The sequence below is a fragment of the Mugil cephalus genome, chromosome 19 (genome assembly GCF_022458985.1).
Source record: "Mugil cephalus isolate CIBA_MC_2020 chromosome 19, CIBA_Mcephalus_1.1, whole genome shotgun sequence".
NCBI lineage: Eukaryota > Metazoa > Chordata > Actinopteri > Mugiliformes > Mugilidae > Mugil > Mugil cephalus.
Window position 1 is genome coordinate 2,402,370 of NC_061788.1, and position 12,014 is coordinate 2,414,383.

The 12,014-nt window shown below is 42.6% G+C and overlaps 1 protein-coding gene across 2 annotated transcripts in view; it reads right to left on the reverse strand.

The window, feature by feature from the left end:
* The window catches only part of ttc28 (tetratricopeptide repeat domain 28), a 99,912-nt gene that overhangs the window by 58,667 nt on the left and 29,231 nt on the right, over positions 1–12,014 (reverse strand). The window contains exon 1 of one of the 2 annotated variants that reach the window (XM_047570274.1): positions 7,851–8,258. The exons of the other annotated variant lie outside the window; for it this stretch is intronic. Within the exon in view, the coding sequence (XP_047426230.1) occupies positions 7,851–7,877 (27 nt within the window). The 5' untranslated portion in view covers positions 7,878–8,258. Of the gene's footprint in view, positions 1–7,850; positions 8,259–12,014 lie in introns of those variants that run through there. 2 annotated transcript variants of the gene reach the window in all.

Here is a 12,014-nt window from a genome sequence, read left to right on the forward strand (position 1 = left end):
TCACAGTAGCAAGATGGCGCCGCCCATATTTACAAGAAGACAGCCTCAGTCTTAGGCATAGAGAGGAAGTGGAGACACATTGTCCATATTCATATACAGTCTACGGTGCAAACTGTTAGTTAACATATTTTTTGCTTATGCTAATTGCTAACATGACCAGCACATCATACTCAAAACTACCATCATCTCCACTATTCTCCAATTTAAATATGGAACATCAGGACAACTTCTCCTACCACAAAGCATTATTTTAGAAGAAGTATGAAAATCTTCTTGGTTGAACTCTTTAAATCCCACTTGTTTGCTTTAAAGAGCCCACACAAAGCAGCTCTGTGTATTTATATGCATGAACGTAGCAGACTCTAGGCTCTGTGCTAAAGGTAACGGAGTCTCAGTTCTCTCCTGCTGCACCGAGGATGTGGCAGAGGATTAATCTCCTCCTGAAGCAGCAGCCTCACTTTGAAAAGGAGTTCAAGTGAACAAAAAACGAAATAAAAATCCCAGCGGACCCAGATTTTAAACACATTTACAGATAAAGTGAGTCATTACAGGCAGATGAAGTGAGACCCGGCTGATGTTACCACACATCTGTTCCGCCTCAGTGGGTGTGAAGCATTGAAGAGGAGCTACAGAGGAGCTGAGCACCGAGGTGTGATGGTTATATCTGAATGAAGAGGAGAACGTAAAGACAGGAGGAAAGAAAACAGAGGAGGAGGAGGAGGAGGAGGAGGAGGAGGAGGTGTGCTAGTCACACAGGGTCCTCCTCTTGTCTTTATTCTGCTTACATGAAAGAAAGACATTTTTTCCCTTCTCATGAGAGCAGTAAAGGGATGAGAAGGAGAATCAGACGGTATCTGTGTGAACAGACGGGGTGATAGGCGTGAAATAAACGGGAGGAGGTATATCAAGCGGAGAGAGACGAGGAAGGTAAAAAAAAAATAAATAAAAAAGAATAAAAAAACCTGAGGATATTGGAGCCGTGCGGCTCCATGAACATGACGGAGCTCCTGGAGGAGGAGGCTCGGCGTCCTCCTCACCGCCTGCAGACACACTTCAGAGGGAGGAAGAGCTGAGCGCTGGTCAGCGCCGAGGGAATTCCTTCATGAATAAACTGTTTTCTGCTTCATTCAGAGAAGGAGCGGGCGGCAGCGAACGCGAGGGCGCTTTAAAATGGGATTCTATTCACTCCCCGAACTAAACTTTCACGTTTTAGTTCCACTCCGACGCTCATTAAAAGTTACTCTTTTTGAAGAAGTGTTTACATTTATCAGACTAACGACCACGTCTGAGGCTTTAATTACACACATTACTGCAGCAGGATTCTCTTTACAAACCTTCTAGAGATAGAAAAAATGTGAAGGTCAATGAAAAAGTAAAGTAAAATATGTTATTTTGTTCTGACTCTGGTCTGACTATTACAGGCAGGCATCTCGAAAATGTCATTTCTTTAGATGTTGCTGATACTTTACATTCTCTATTATTATTACATTACAGCTTTTATAATTTTTCTTTTTGCTTTCAACTGTAAATGTTTGTTCCTGCTAACGCCGCTCCCTCTATTCATTCACCCTTCTCACACATTTAATATAAGTCAGACTAACTGGCTACATTTTCACTTTAACACCGTGTTGCATTCAGGTAACGATGCAACAATCTGATCTGATACTTGAGGACATTAAACTATCCACCAGACGTGAAATGCTGTTTCTCAGTCAGCGTCATAAAAGTTATGAGGTTGTTTTTGAGATTTATTTTGACATTTATGAAGTCTTGGTCCATGATTACTGCGGTCTATTTATGACACACTTGTGACAGGTGATTCAGAGCATCATTTATGATGGTTGGGACGTTTTTATTGCGTGTTCAGTTGCACAGTTGACTATAAAATCTGCCTCAAGAAACTGCAAGTGACGCACTGTAATGTCACGTTGACAATGATGGACTAAGACTGGAGAAGGTATTGCGTTGAGAAGTTAACACCGCTCCCTCTATTCATTGACTCTCTAGCTAGAGGAGACACAGCACAGATGGGAGGAAGCATCAATTAGTCAAACGGAAACTGTCCATGTACGAAGGTAAACGAGACCTTTCCAGGAACATAAGAAGTAAATATTTACGTTTTTGTCTCAGAATAACAATGATGGATGGGAAAAGTAGCTGCACTCGTTGGTTTTACTTGAACCTGCAGATTTGTGTTTTTTAAAAACTCAACGGGGAACCCGAGCTAAAATCACCATCTGCTCAACTCAAATTGCGTCTCTGTTTTGTTTTGAGAGGTTCTTCTGGGTTTTCACCATCACACGCCGCACACAGCACAATGCCACTACTAACCAGCCTCGACAGCCTCCAGCGCATCTTTCCTCCGGATTAGAACCCGACGTGGTGATTAGTCGGTGGACACGTTCAAAACAATATGTCTTAGCGAATCCCTGGTGCTTTAAATGCAGCGCTGAGTCTTAAATCAGAGGCAGGAGGGCAGCTTTAAGCCGCTTAGCTGTGTTGTATGTAAACACATTACACCCAGCGCGATGCCCGTCCTGCAGAACACAATAGAATATGAAATGTTTCGCAAACTCCTGCCGGGTAAATAAACAGCGACGCTGCACAGAGAGAGGAACTTGTGAAAAATAAAATATATCAGTCAACTTATAGTTGAGCTCCTGAAAGCAACATTCACTCATGAACCTAATATTTAACACATTCAACTGGATGAGCTGGAAGAGTAAACACAAACAAACGTCCTGAGGTAACACACCGTGTATTTCACAGAATATCTCATCTTAAACAGCCTCTCACCAAAGACAGGACGGACTGAATGCTAACTGCTACCAGCGTGAACGAGGTTTTATTTATTAGTGAAGGACGAGCTATGTTTATCTGCCGCCCGGGTTCAAATAAATGATAAATTAAACATATCTGACTATTTGTCTAAGGCTCCGTCTTGTAAATTCTCAGTGAACCAGGTCAAAGTACGAATAAAAAAAAAATAACAACATCAAAGCCAAACAAAAAACAACTGCACTTACTGAGTTTTCTTGAAGGAGTTTCTTTACTCAAACATTTTTTTGGGACTTTCTGATCATTAATGTTAGAGAAGAATCCACTGGAGGAATAATATTAACGAAATAATTTAGTCCAATTACAGAGGAGGAAGAAATAATCACTGGAGAAAACACAATGAAGGGAGCACGTACAATACAGTCATACCACCGATCAGCCATAATATTATGACCACTGACAGTCTTGAAATAACATTTAAACCGTTTTGTGCTGGGAAACTTTTAGACCTGGTATTCATTCATGTAGATAATAACCTAATAACCACAGGACGCCCTCAGAAGACCCATGTCCACTCTCTGATGGTCCTAATGTTATGCCGGATCAATGCACTGAGGAGTGCAGCTGTAAAAGCGCGTAGAGCTACAGCACCGGACGCCTTTTACACAACAGAGCATTAAAGTATGTGGGTCAAGGAGGGATAAACAGTCATAAGTCAGACTCTAATGAGGACAAACATGAGCAGACGTTACACACCTGCTGATTAGAAATGAATCTCCACAGAAAACTCAAAGATAATTGAGGCCATTTCGTTGCATGTTTCAAAGAATGCAACAAATCATCAGGACCCACGTCAACCTGACACCGACGCGTCTGAGTCCAGGTTCGCCTGATCTGTGTTTACACTCCTTTCATCCCTTCTTTTTAATTTCATTTCGTGTGTCGTGCTGCAGATGAAATGACCCAGAAGCCGCGTGCGACGAAACGAATCTGCACGAGTGTGTAGTTTGTGTACATGCATCGCCTCTAATATGTGGAACACGGAGACAAGCAGAAAGGGAATATTGATTTTATGGCATCTTACATCATTAAACACCACTTTGATTCAAATTAATACACAGCGGCTCATCTCGCAGTGACTGACCCAATTCACTCTGCTGTTTACTGCGAAATAAGAGCGAGCGCCTGTGTCTTCATTACAGGGACACTCGCCCTCACAACAAGTGGTGAGAGGAAAGTATTTTAAGGATTCCTGAAGCCCATGGGAGAAGAATATCAGATGTACAGTAGAGCTACTGTACATCCATGCGAAAATATACACTACGAGCACCACAAGTGGTCCAGTGAGTGTCTTTCAGAGGCTTTCGTCACCCTGAGACGATCCCCAGGCTGTTCAACACGGGAACCAGGGCTAGATGTCAGTTCAGCGTGAAGTCTCCACGGACTAAACCCTGCATCTCTTCTTCTTCAAAGTGGGAACTGCTTAAATGCACAACTCCCATATTTGGTCAGTTTGTTAGAAAAGTTTGAGTCACGGCTGAGGTGTAAAATTCTCAATTTGAAAGTCGGTCGTCTCTTATTCTGACTGAGAATATCTCCTCAAAGCTTCAAGGCTGCATTTAAAGAGGAGACTCGCCACTACAGTGTCTCTAATGTTATATATATAAAGCACACACACACACATATATATATTTATATATAGATCTATCGATAGTTGTGCAAATAAACTCCCATTAGCAGCGCTGCTATCCCTCCCTTTGCTAATTGCCAGCTCATTATTTTAGCTAACTTGTTAGCTTGGACGCTCTTTGTTGAATAAAACGATTTACAATTCAATGGGTAGTTGTGACTTACTAGCTCAGTAGCCATTAGCTTGCTAGCTATATTGTGATACAAAACCAACCACACATTTAAGTGAAGACTATTTAATGTATTGGTGTTTGCTCGGGGCTCTATCGATAGTTGTGCAAATAAACTCCCATTAGCAGCTCTGCTATCCCTCCCTTTGCTAATTGCCAGCTCATTATTTTAGCTAACTTGTTAGCTTGGAAACCTTTTGTTGAATAAAACGATTTACAATTCAACGGGTAGTTGTGACTTACTAGCTGGGTAGCCATTAGCTTGCTAGCTATGTTGTGATACAAAACCAACCACACATTTAAGTGAAGACTATTTAATGTATTGGTGTTTGCTCGGGGCTCTGACCACTACTCCACAATGACTCTAGTTTCGTATGACATGCAAATTTAACAAATTCTATCAGAAGTAAAAAGCTACAGCGTGGCTAATTAGCAAGTACCCGTTTGAGGACTTTGGGATTACACATCCCACTCAGAGGTGATGCTTAGTTTTTATACGTCTTAGCTCCTCAGAGGAATTAACAGCACATGACAAATAAAAGCTCAGGTCTCAGGAGGTTTTTTTTTAGTCAGCTTCACCAGCTGATGAACATGACTAGTGTTTGGTTTGAGTCCGTGGGATGCAGCGATTCAGCCTTTTTCACCCGATTTAATTTTCTGTCACACCTGTGGTCCATGTGTGCGCTAACACTTTGTAACGCGATACAGACAGTGTGAGGTGGCGATGGTGATTCAGTGAACAGTAAATATAGACGCCCAGATATATCCAAACACCTGGTGATGGTTAGAGCGGATTACTCAGGATGAAACCACGGCTCCTCGTCTCCTCTCATCGTGGCCATTAGCGCGCTAACAGCGCTAACAGCGCTAACAGCTGACTGCTGGCCTTATCAGTTAGCACACTGCGCTGGATGAAGAGGGGAACTTTTCCCCGCTGGGACTTCTCCGGTCTTTACAGCTGGATCAACCACTTCAAGTTCAGGCCTCGTGCTCTTTCCAGAGGAGCTGCTGCTCCCTGTGATCTCTGAGCCAGAAACAAATTTGGTTCGGCATCCGATCCCTTGCCAGTTCACACTACCCACTCAACAGACGGAGGAGGTTTGAAAATATCAGCAACATATTTTCAGGGCTACTCTAATTTACACACACACACATATATATATATAATACAAAATAAACAGTCCAGAGTGAGGCTGAAATAAGGAACAGTCAGGCTTTGAACTAAATGCAAAGATCTAACCAGGAGTAGCTTGATAAACATGATGTGGATCAATTTGTTGTATTCACCTCCTGCTGATTTATATTTGGTCTCAGCTACAGTTCACAAGCAAATATTTTTAGTTTTTCCCTCCACTGCATGTACCTGACAATATGACTGCTTCACTGATAACAAATACCTGCTAATTATGATGTGTAGTTAAAGGTAAAACATCCCAAGATATTTCACCAAAAAACAAACCAGAGAAGCTGCTAATGAAGAAGTTTATCCTCAGGGAGCATGAAAATTAACATTTAAATTTCAAATATTTGGCTTCTAGTTGGTGCTAGAGGTCAGTGAACTTCATCCACTGGAAACAATGACTCACACACCAGATTCCAAACTAATCCATCTCATTTTAAAAAAACAAAACTGTTCAGAAGGTCAGAGAAAGACAAACACAAATGATCCTTCCACTGGAAACTATGAATGAACCATGAGAGTTACACGTCAAGCTGCACAGTAGTAAAAGAGAAAGTTTCACCAAAACACATGCAAACATGAAGAAGGTCAGAGGATCCATCATCTGGAGACGGTTTCTATGGCAACGCATCAAACGGCTGTTGGGAGATTTTAAGAAAAACTTTAAAAAAGGTCAAGCTTCAGAAGATCAGAAGTTCACCAAACCAGCACAATTCATCTGTTTTTACACTGCAAAAGTTAAATCAATGACCTGCTGGTGGCGCTGCAAGGAAAACTCTGAAGATCATTAAAGTCAGTGGGGTTTATCATTGGGAAACTATGAATACATAGCAATATAAATGGAACTCAATCAGATACATGTTGAGATACTTCACCAAAAATGCAACAGAAAAAGTCAGAATATCAAAGTCTCAATGATTTATCCTCCAGGAGCCTGAATGTCTTCATTCACTGGACAAGACAAATGATCAGAGAACAGGGAACCAATCACGTTTAAAGCTTCAACCTCCTCATGGCAACAAAGAAAAGTATGAAAAGCCACAGGATTCAATAGATATCAAGGTTCTGCACAACATAAGTCCATCATGGTGGAGCAAGAGAAAAATTCAGAATATCAAAGTCTTTAGGATTTATTTATCCTCCAGGAGCATGAACATCTGACGTTCTGGTTTGTCCCAAATACGTCTGACGTTTAGACATTCAACAGGCTTCCTCCTCTGGAAAACACAAAGATAGATTCTGATTTTACGTATAATCACCAAAGCCAGGGGAATAATCTTTACCTATTCATCTGCTGGACAGCAAGACTTTACTACACACAGGAGGAAGTTCAATACTTTAACAAAGAAAACTCAAAGGACCAACAGAGTCACCAGGTTTCACCCCCTGGAAACCTTGAACGTAGACGCTGCCCACCAGATTCCACTGTAGTACACAATGGATTCAATAGATATCAAGGTTCTGCACTGCACAATCAAATGAGCATCAAAGTCTGCAGGTTCTATCATCTGGAAACCATGGATACGTTGGTGAAATGAAGCTTTTTCAAACCATTGATATAATATAAACAGATTCCTTTGACGAATAAACTAAAATAATTAATTTTCTGTTTCAGCCACAACACAAGGTGCAAATTCACAAGCTGCACGAGGTCTGCACCAGCCATCACCGACTATAAACTGACTTTAAGGAACTTTCTTATCTCTGCAGAACTCTCGCTCTCACAGTGACCTTTATCACATTTTAAATTCTCTGCAGGCTCCGTGCACAGACTCGGAGTGGTTCTGGGAGTGAATGCTGAGCTTACAGGGACTTTATTCAGCTTTGTGGAATTCTTCATCTCCTGTATAATCCTCCAATAATCCTCCGCAGACACGTCGCTGCAGTGTCTTTGTGAAATGCGGCTATTAACGGATTATCCCTAATAAAGTGGCCGTGACTGCGCTTTCTCTTCTAAGTGTTTAAACAGTCCTGTTGATCCGCGCGGTGCCAGCCGTCCTCCGCATTCCAGCTGCAACTTTTGGAGCACTCACCTTCTTCCGGGGCTGCCATTTCATCATATTTGGAAGGCGGATACGTGCGGCATCAACGCGTCACAGCGGCCGGTTTGGAGCGACGCGACGCGGACGCGGCGGCGGAGGCAGAGGCATCTCAAACCCCGGCGCGGGGGGGAAAGCTGCCTTCAGCCGGCTTTTGCAGCGGCTTCAGTCGGACGGAGTGAGTTATAATCCCGGGGTGCGGACGCTGGTGCTGGTGCTGGTGACGCCGAGCAGAGTGCGCGCTGTCCGGTCAACCAGGCGCCGGTTCCCGCAGAGCATCGTCCGTGCGCTCCGGCTGCTCCAGCGGCTCTGAGGACGCAACTGAGCCGAGGACCGGGAGAGACGAGAGGGAAACCCAACACCGACCCTCCCTCCTCCTCCCTCTCCTTCTCTCTCTCCCCCCTCTCTCTCTCTGTCTCTCTAACACACACTTGTTCTTCCATCCATCTTCATTTATCTGTGTTTTCATTGTGGAAAAAGTCGTCATGACTTGGGGAGATGTTACATATGGGGCTTTAAGTGTCCCTCACTCACTAAGAGCAAAGGAAAAAAATCTCCTTAATAAAGGTAAATAAAGGTAATTAGCGAGGAAATACGGTTTAAATGTACTTGCCACTTTATTAGGTACACCAGCGAAAACAGTCCTGCTCTAAATCTACTCCTCAGGTATTCAGCTTTAGCTTTAATCAAGAAAAAACAGAAACAATACCTCTGCATCCTCTGGATTATCCTTCAAACATGACGCCTGTGACTACCGTTACTCTTCTGTCAATCACCGCATGAAGCCCCGCCCACCAAACATTTCATTGTCAGCTGATCTTTGCAGAATCAATTCAGACCAACTTTTAACCACATAAAATTGTGGATGTTGGAATATGATGTGGCAAAAATGTAAATTTATCTCAAGCCATTTCATATTTTGTAATGTTGCGCACTACCCGTTAGCATTCAGAGCTAGCATTCTGATTGTATCTTAATGGGGTGTACATACAGGAAGAGGCTAGCAGTAGCAGGATATGAGTGACTGTAGCTTTTTACTACTGATAGAATTTGTTAAATTTGCGTGTCATATCCAAGTAGAGACGTTAATAAACATTAATAGACAAGTTTCAACCATAAAAATAAAAAGAAAATGAAGATTTTGACGAAATACGCACTGTCAACTTTTTACAACAATTTGTGTGTTGACCCTTTGCTACCACTAGATGGCAGATAAAGGTGTGAACTTATAAGGACAATTGCTCTAAATGAAGCAGAATAAGAAGCTACCAAAAACCTAAAACCTGTCCCCATATGAGGACGCCAGGTCTCAGGAGGTTAATGGAGAAAAAAAGCTTTGGAGTCAGTGGCTACCAAGTTGAACAAATTTCAACCTTGAGGCATCGTCCACTAGACTTGTTTAACGTACCTTTGTCTTAGCCTCTTGGGACCCTGCGTCCTCATATGAGGACATTAAGTTTTAATTTTAGTACCATGTTATTCTGCCTAATTTAAACCAGTTAGTCCTCAGAGACCCCTAGACACTTCAGTCTGACATGTGGTGGCAAAAGGTTAATAATCGATGTAAAAATACGACTTAAACTTGTTTATTTATGTTTATTAACTTTTGTAGTTTGATATGACACAGATTTAACAAACTCCATTAATAGTAACAAGCTGAGAACGTTGAAACTTCACTGTCTGCGATTCTGCTCTTGCACAGCTTTGTCCAGACATGGAAATGAACAGTTTTATTTTGTGAGCCTAATTGCATAATTGCCTAAGTCACTTTTTGACTTGCTGTTACGATATCAATAAAAAAAAATGCAAATGTGCTTCTATAAATTGCGTTTTTCTGTTTTCCAGAAAACAAACAATTATGCTATTAGCTAACAATTAGAGCAATGAGTCTGCATAACAATGTTCAGGTATTGAAATAAATAGTTTTATAATTTGTTGCACAATGGGATTATTATACACTGAAATAATCCCCGTGTCCACATATGAGACATGACACATACGATCAAAAACTACTTCCTGTTCAAAGGTGATGTTTAGTTTTTATTCTTCTTAGGTCCTACTGATCCCAAACACCTCGGCGGAATTAAAAACACACACCGAACAAAAGCTCGGGTCTCAGGAGTTTAAGGGAACAAGGTGAATCTGGTGATAGGAACCAGAGTTATGGTGTTTCTGTGCAGCCCTGGTCAGGCACAAAACGTCTCAGTCGATGCCAAAGACAGATCACGTCTTGCACCTTGGGAAATTAGTTTAAAGCGATGGAGATTGTCGTCGTCTCCCAAAACAGGAACCACATGGTCGGCTTGCACACAAGTGGAGGCGCAGGGAGAACCCAACACCTCGCCTTGCGTCTCTGCGCTCAGGGTGGCGGGCGGGCTGTTTGAAATTGGAGCTGGGGGGGAATATTATTGCGGATCAGGGAAGTCGAGAGGGCAGGGACACAGGGTCTCAGAGAAAAGCCTTTAGGATCCTTTACCCTGCATAAACAAAGACAGAGTGAGTCCTCACATCAATGACAGAAAAAGAAAGGGAGAGGGATTCAGCAGCGTTGGTAAAAGACTGGGGGGGTAATCAGATAATCAGAGGATGACGGCTCTGGATTTGTCTCTTGGTGTCTGTTTTTGATTCGGCGTTTATAGGTTGCTGTAACTGGGCCAGCTCAATCAGCAGTGGTGTAATTTACCCTGGAAATAAACATTTAAATGAGGTATTATACATAAAAGTATATAACATAACATTATGACCACTGACAAGTGAGGTAAATAGAGTATCTGGTTCTCGTGGCTCCTATCGGTGGGTGGAGATATATTAGAGAACAAGGTGATGTTAGAAGCAGGAAAAATGGTGAAGTTGAACAATTTTGAGAGACTAAAAAGACCAAAATATGACGTCACGGTGATTAAATCAGAACATCTCCAGAACTAAGGCTCTTCATCCTGGTCTGTAGTGGTCGAAGGAAGAAGAAGAACCAGAGACAAGGTCCTGGAACAAGGAGGAGGGGGAGAAGGAAGGAAGAGGAGGTGGTCAACAGTGCAGTAAAGGAGGAGAACCAGGGTCAGGTTCATGGACCAAGGATCAGTGAGTCTGAGACGTGTGGTTCTGGCCCAACAGACGAGGAAGAAGTTGATGCTGGTTCTGATAGAAAGAAGTCAGGGTGTCCAAGCTGACCTCTGACCTCTGGTCTGGACACATCAGAACCGGACCACAGGGAACATGGAGGACGGAGACATTGGTGATGGATCTGACCTGGAGAACACCTGGAACCAGGATGCATTATGGGAAGAAGACGAGCCGGTGGAGACGGTGCGATGCTTTGGTCCATGTTCTGCTGGGAAACCTTGGGTGCTTCCATTCATGTGGATGTTCTTTTAGCTCCTACCTCTCTGCAGACCATGTCCGCTCATTTTCATCTGAATAAAGACCTGCGGGTCCCAAACGTCATGAAAATAAAAGTTTAAATGGGAGCAGGTGTGTGGATTTTTCCTACGGTGTTTCTTTATTATACCTTCCATGATCCAGCATCCTGCACCGAACTCCTTTTTTCAATGTGTGTGTCTTTCAGAACAGCATGTTTTATGTCCACATTCACCAACTTCCTCCTCATCATTGCAGCGGCGATAAAACCCAGCAGGTTGAAACTAAACAACCAAACAACATCTTCGTAGTGACTCTGGTTATGCACCGTTGTAACAAGCTCCCTGGATCAATAACAAAAAGAAAAGCAGTTCACAGAGTGACAGTGAAGGTAAATCGTAGTGAAGGATGAAGATCACTAACCCCATTTCCAATAATAGAAACACACACACAGTGTCAGTGGTGTCCGCCTCTGGGTGACTGTCAGTCATTTAAAGAACTGCCTAATCTCCAGAAATAAACGGCCAAGGGCAAATGAGATTTAGAGGAGAGTTACCACTCGGTGCTCAGTGTGACGCCTCGCTGTGGCTTTAATTTGGTCATCAGCTGAATGATAACCCTGCTTCTGTAACGCTCTCAGCCCAAATCAGCTCCTTCAATTGTTCAACAAAAAAACATGCTGTGAGAGAACATTCTGCTCGCAGAGAAAACCCAACAACTGGGTTTCAATTTAAATGTAGCACAGATTTAATTGAATTTCAAGCAAAGACACTCGTTTTGGCAGCCTTGAAGCAAGAACAGCTA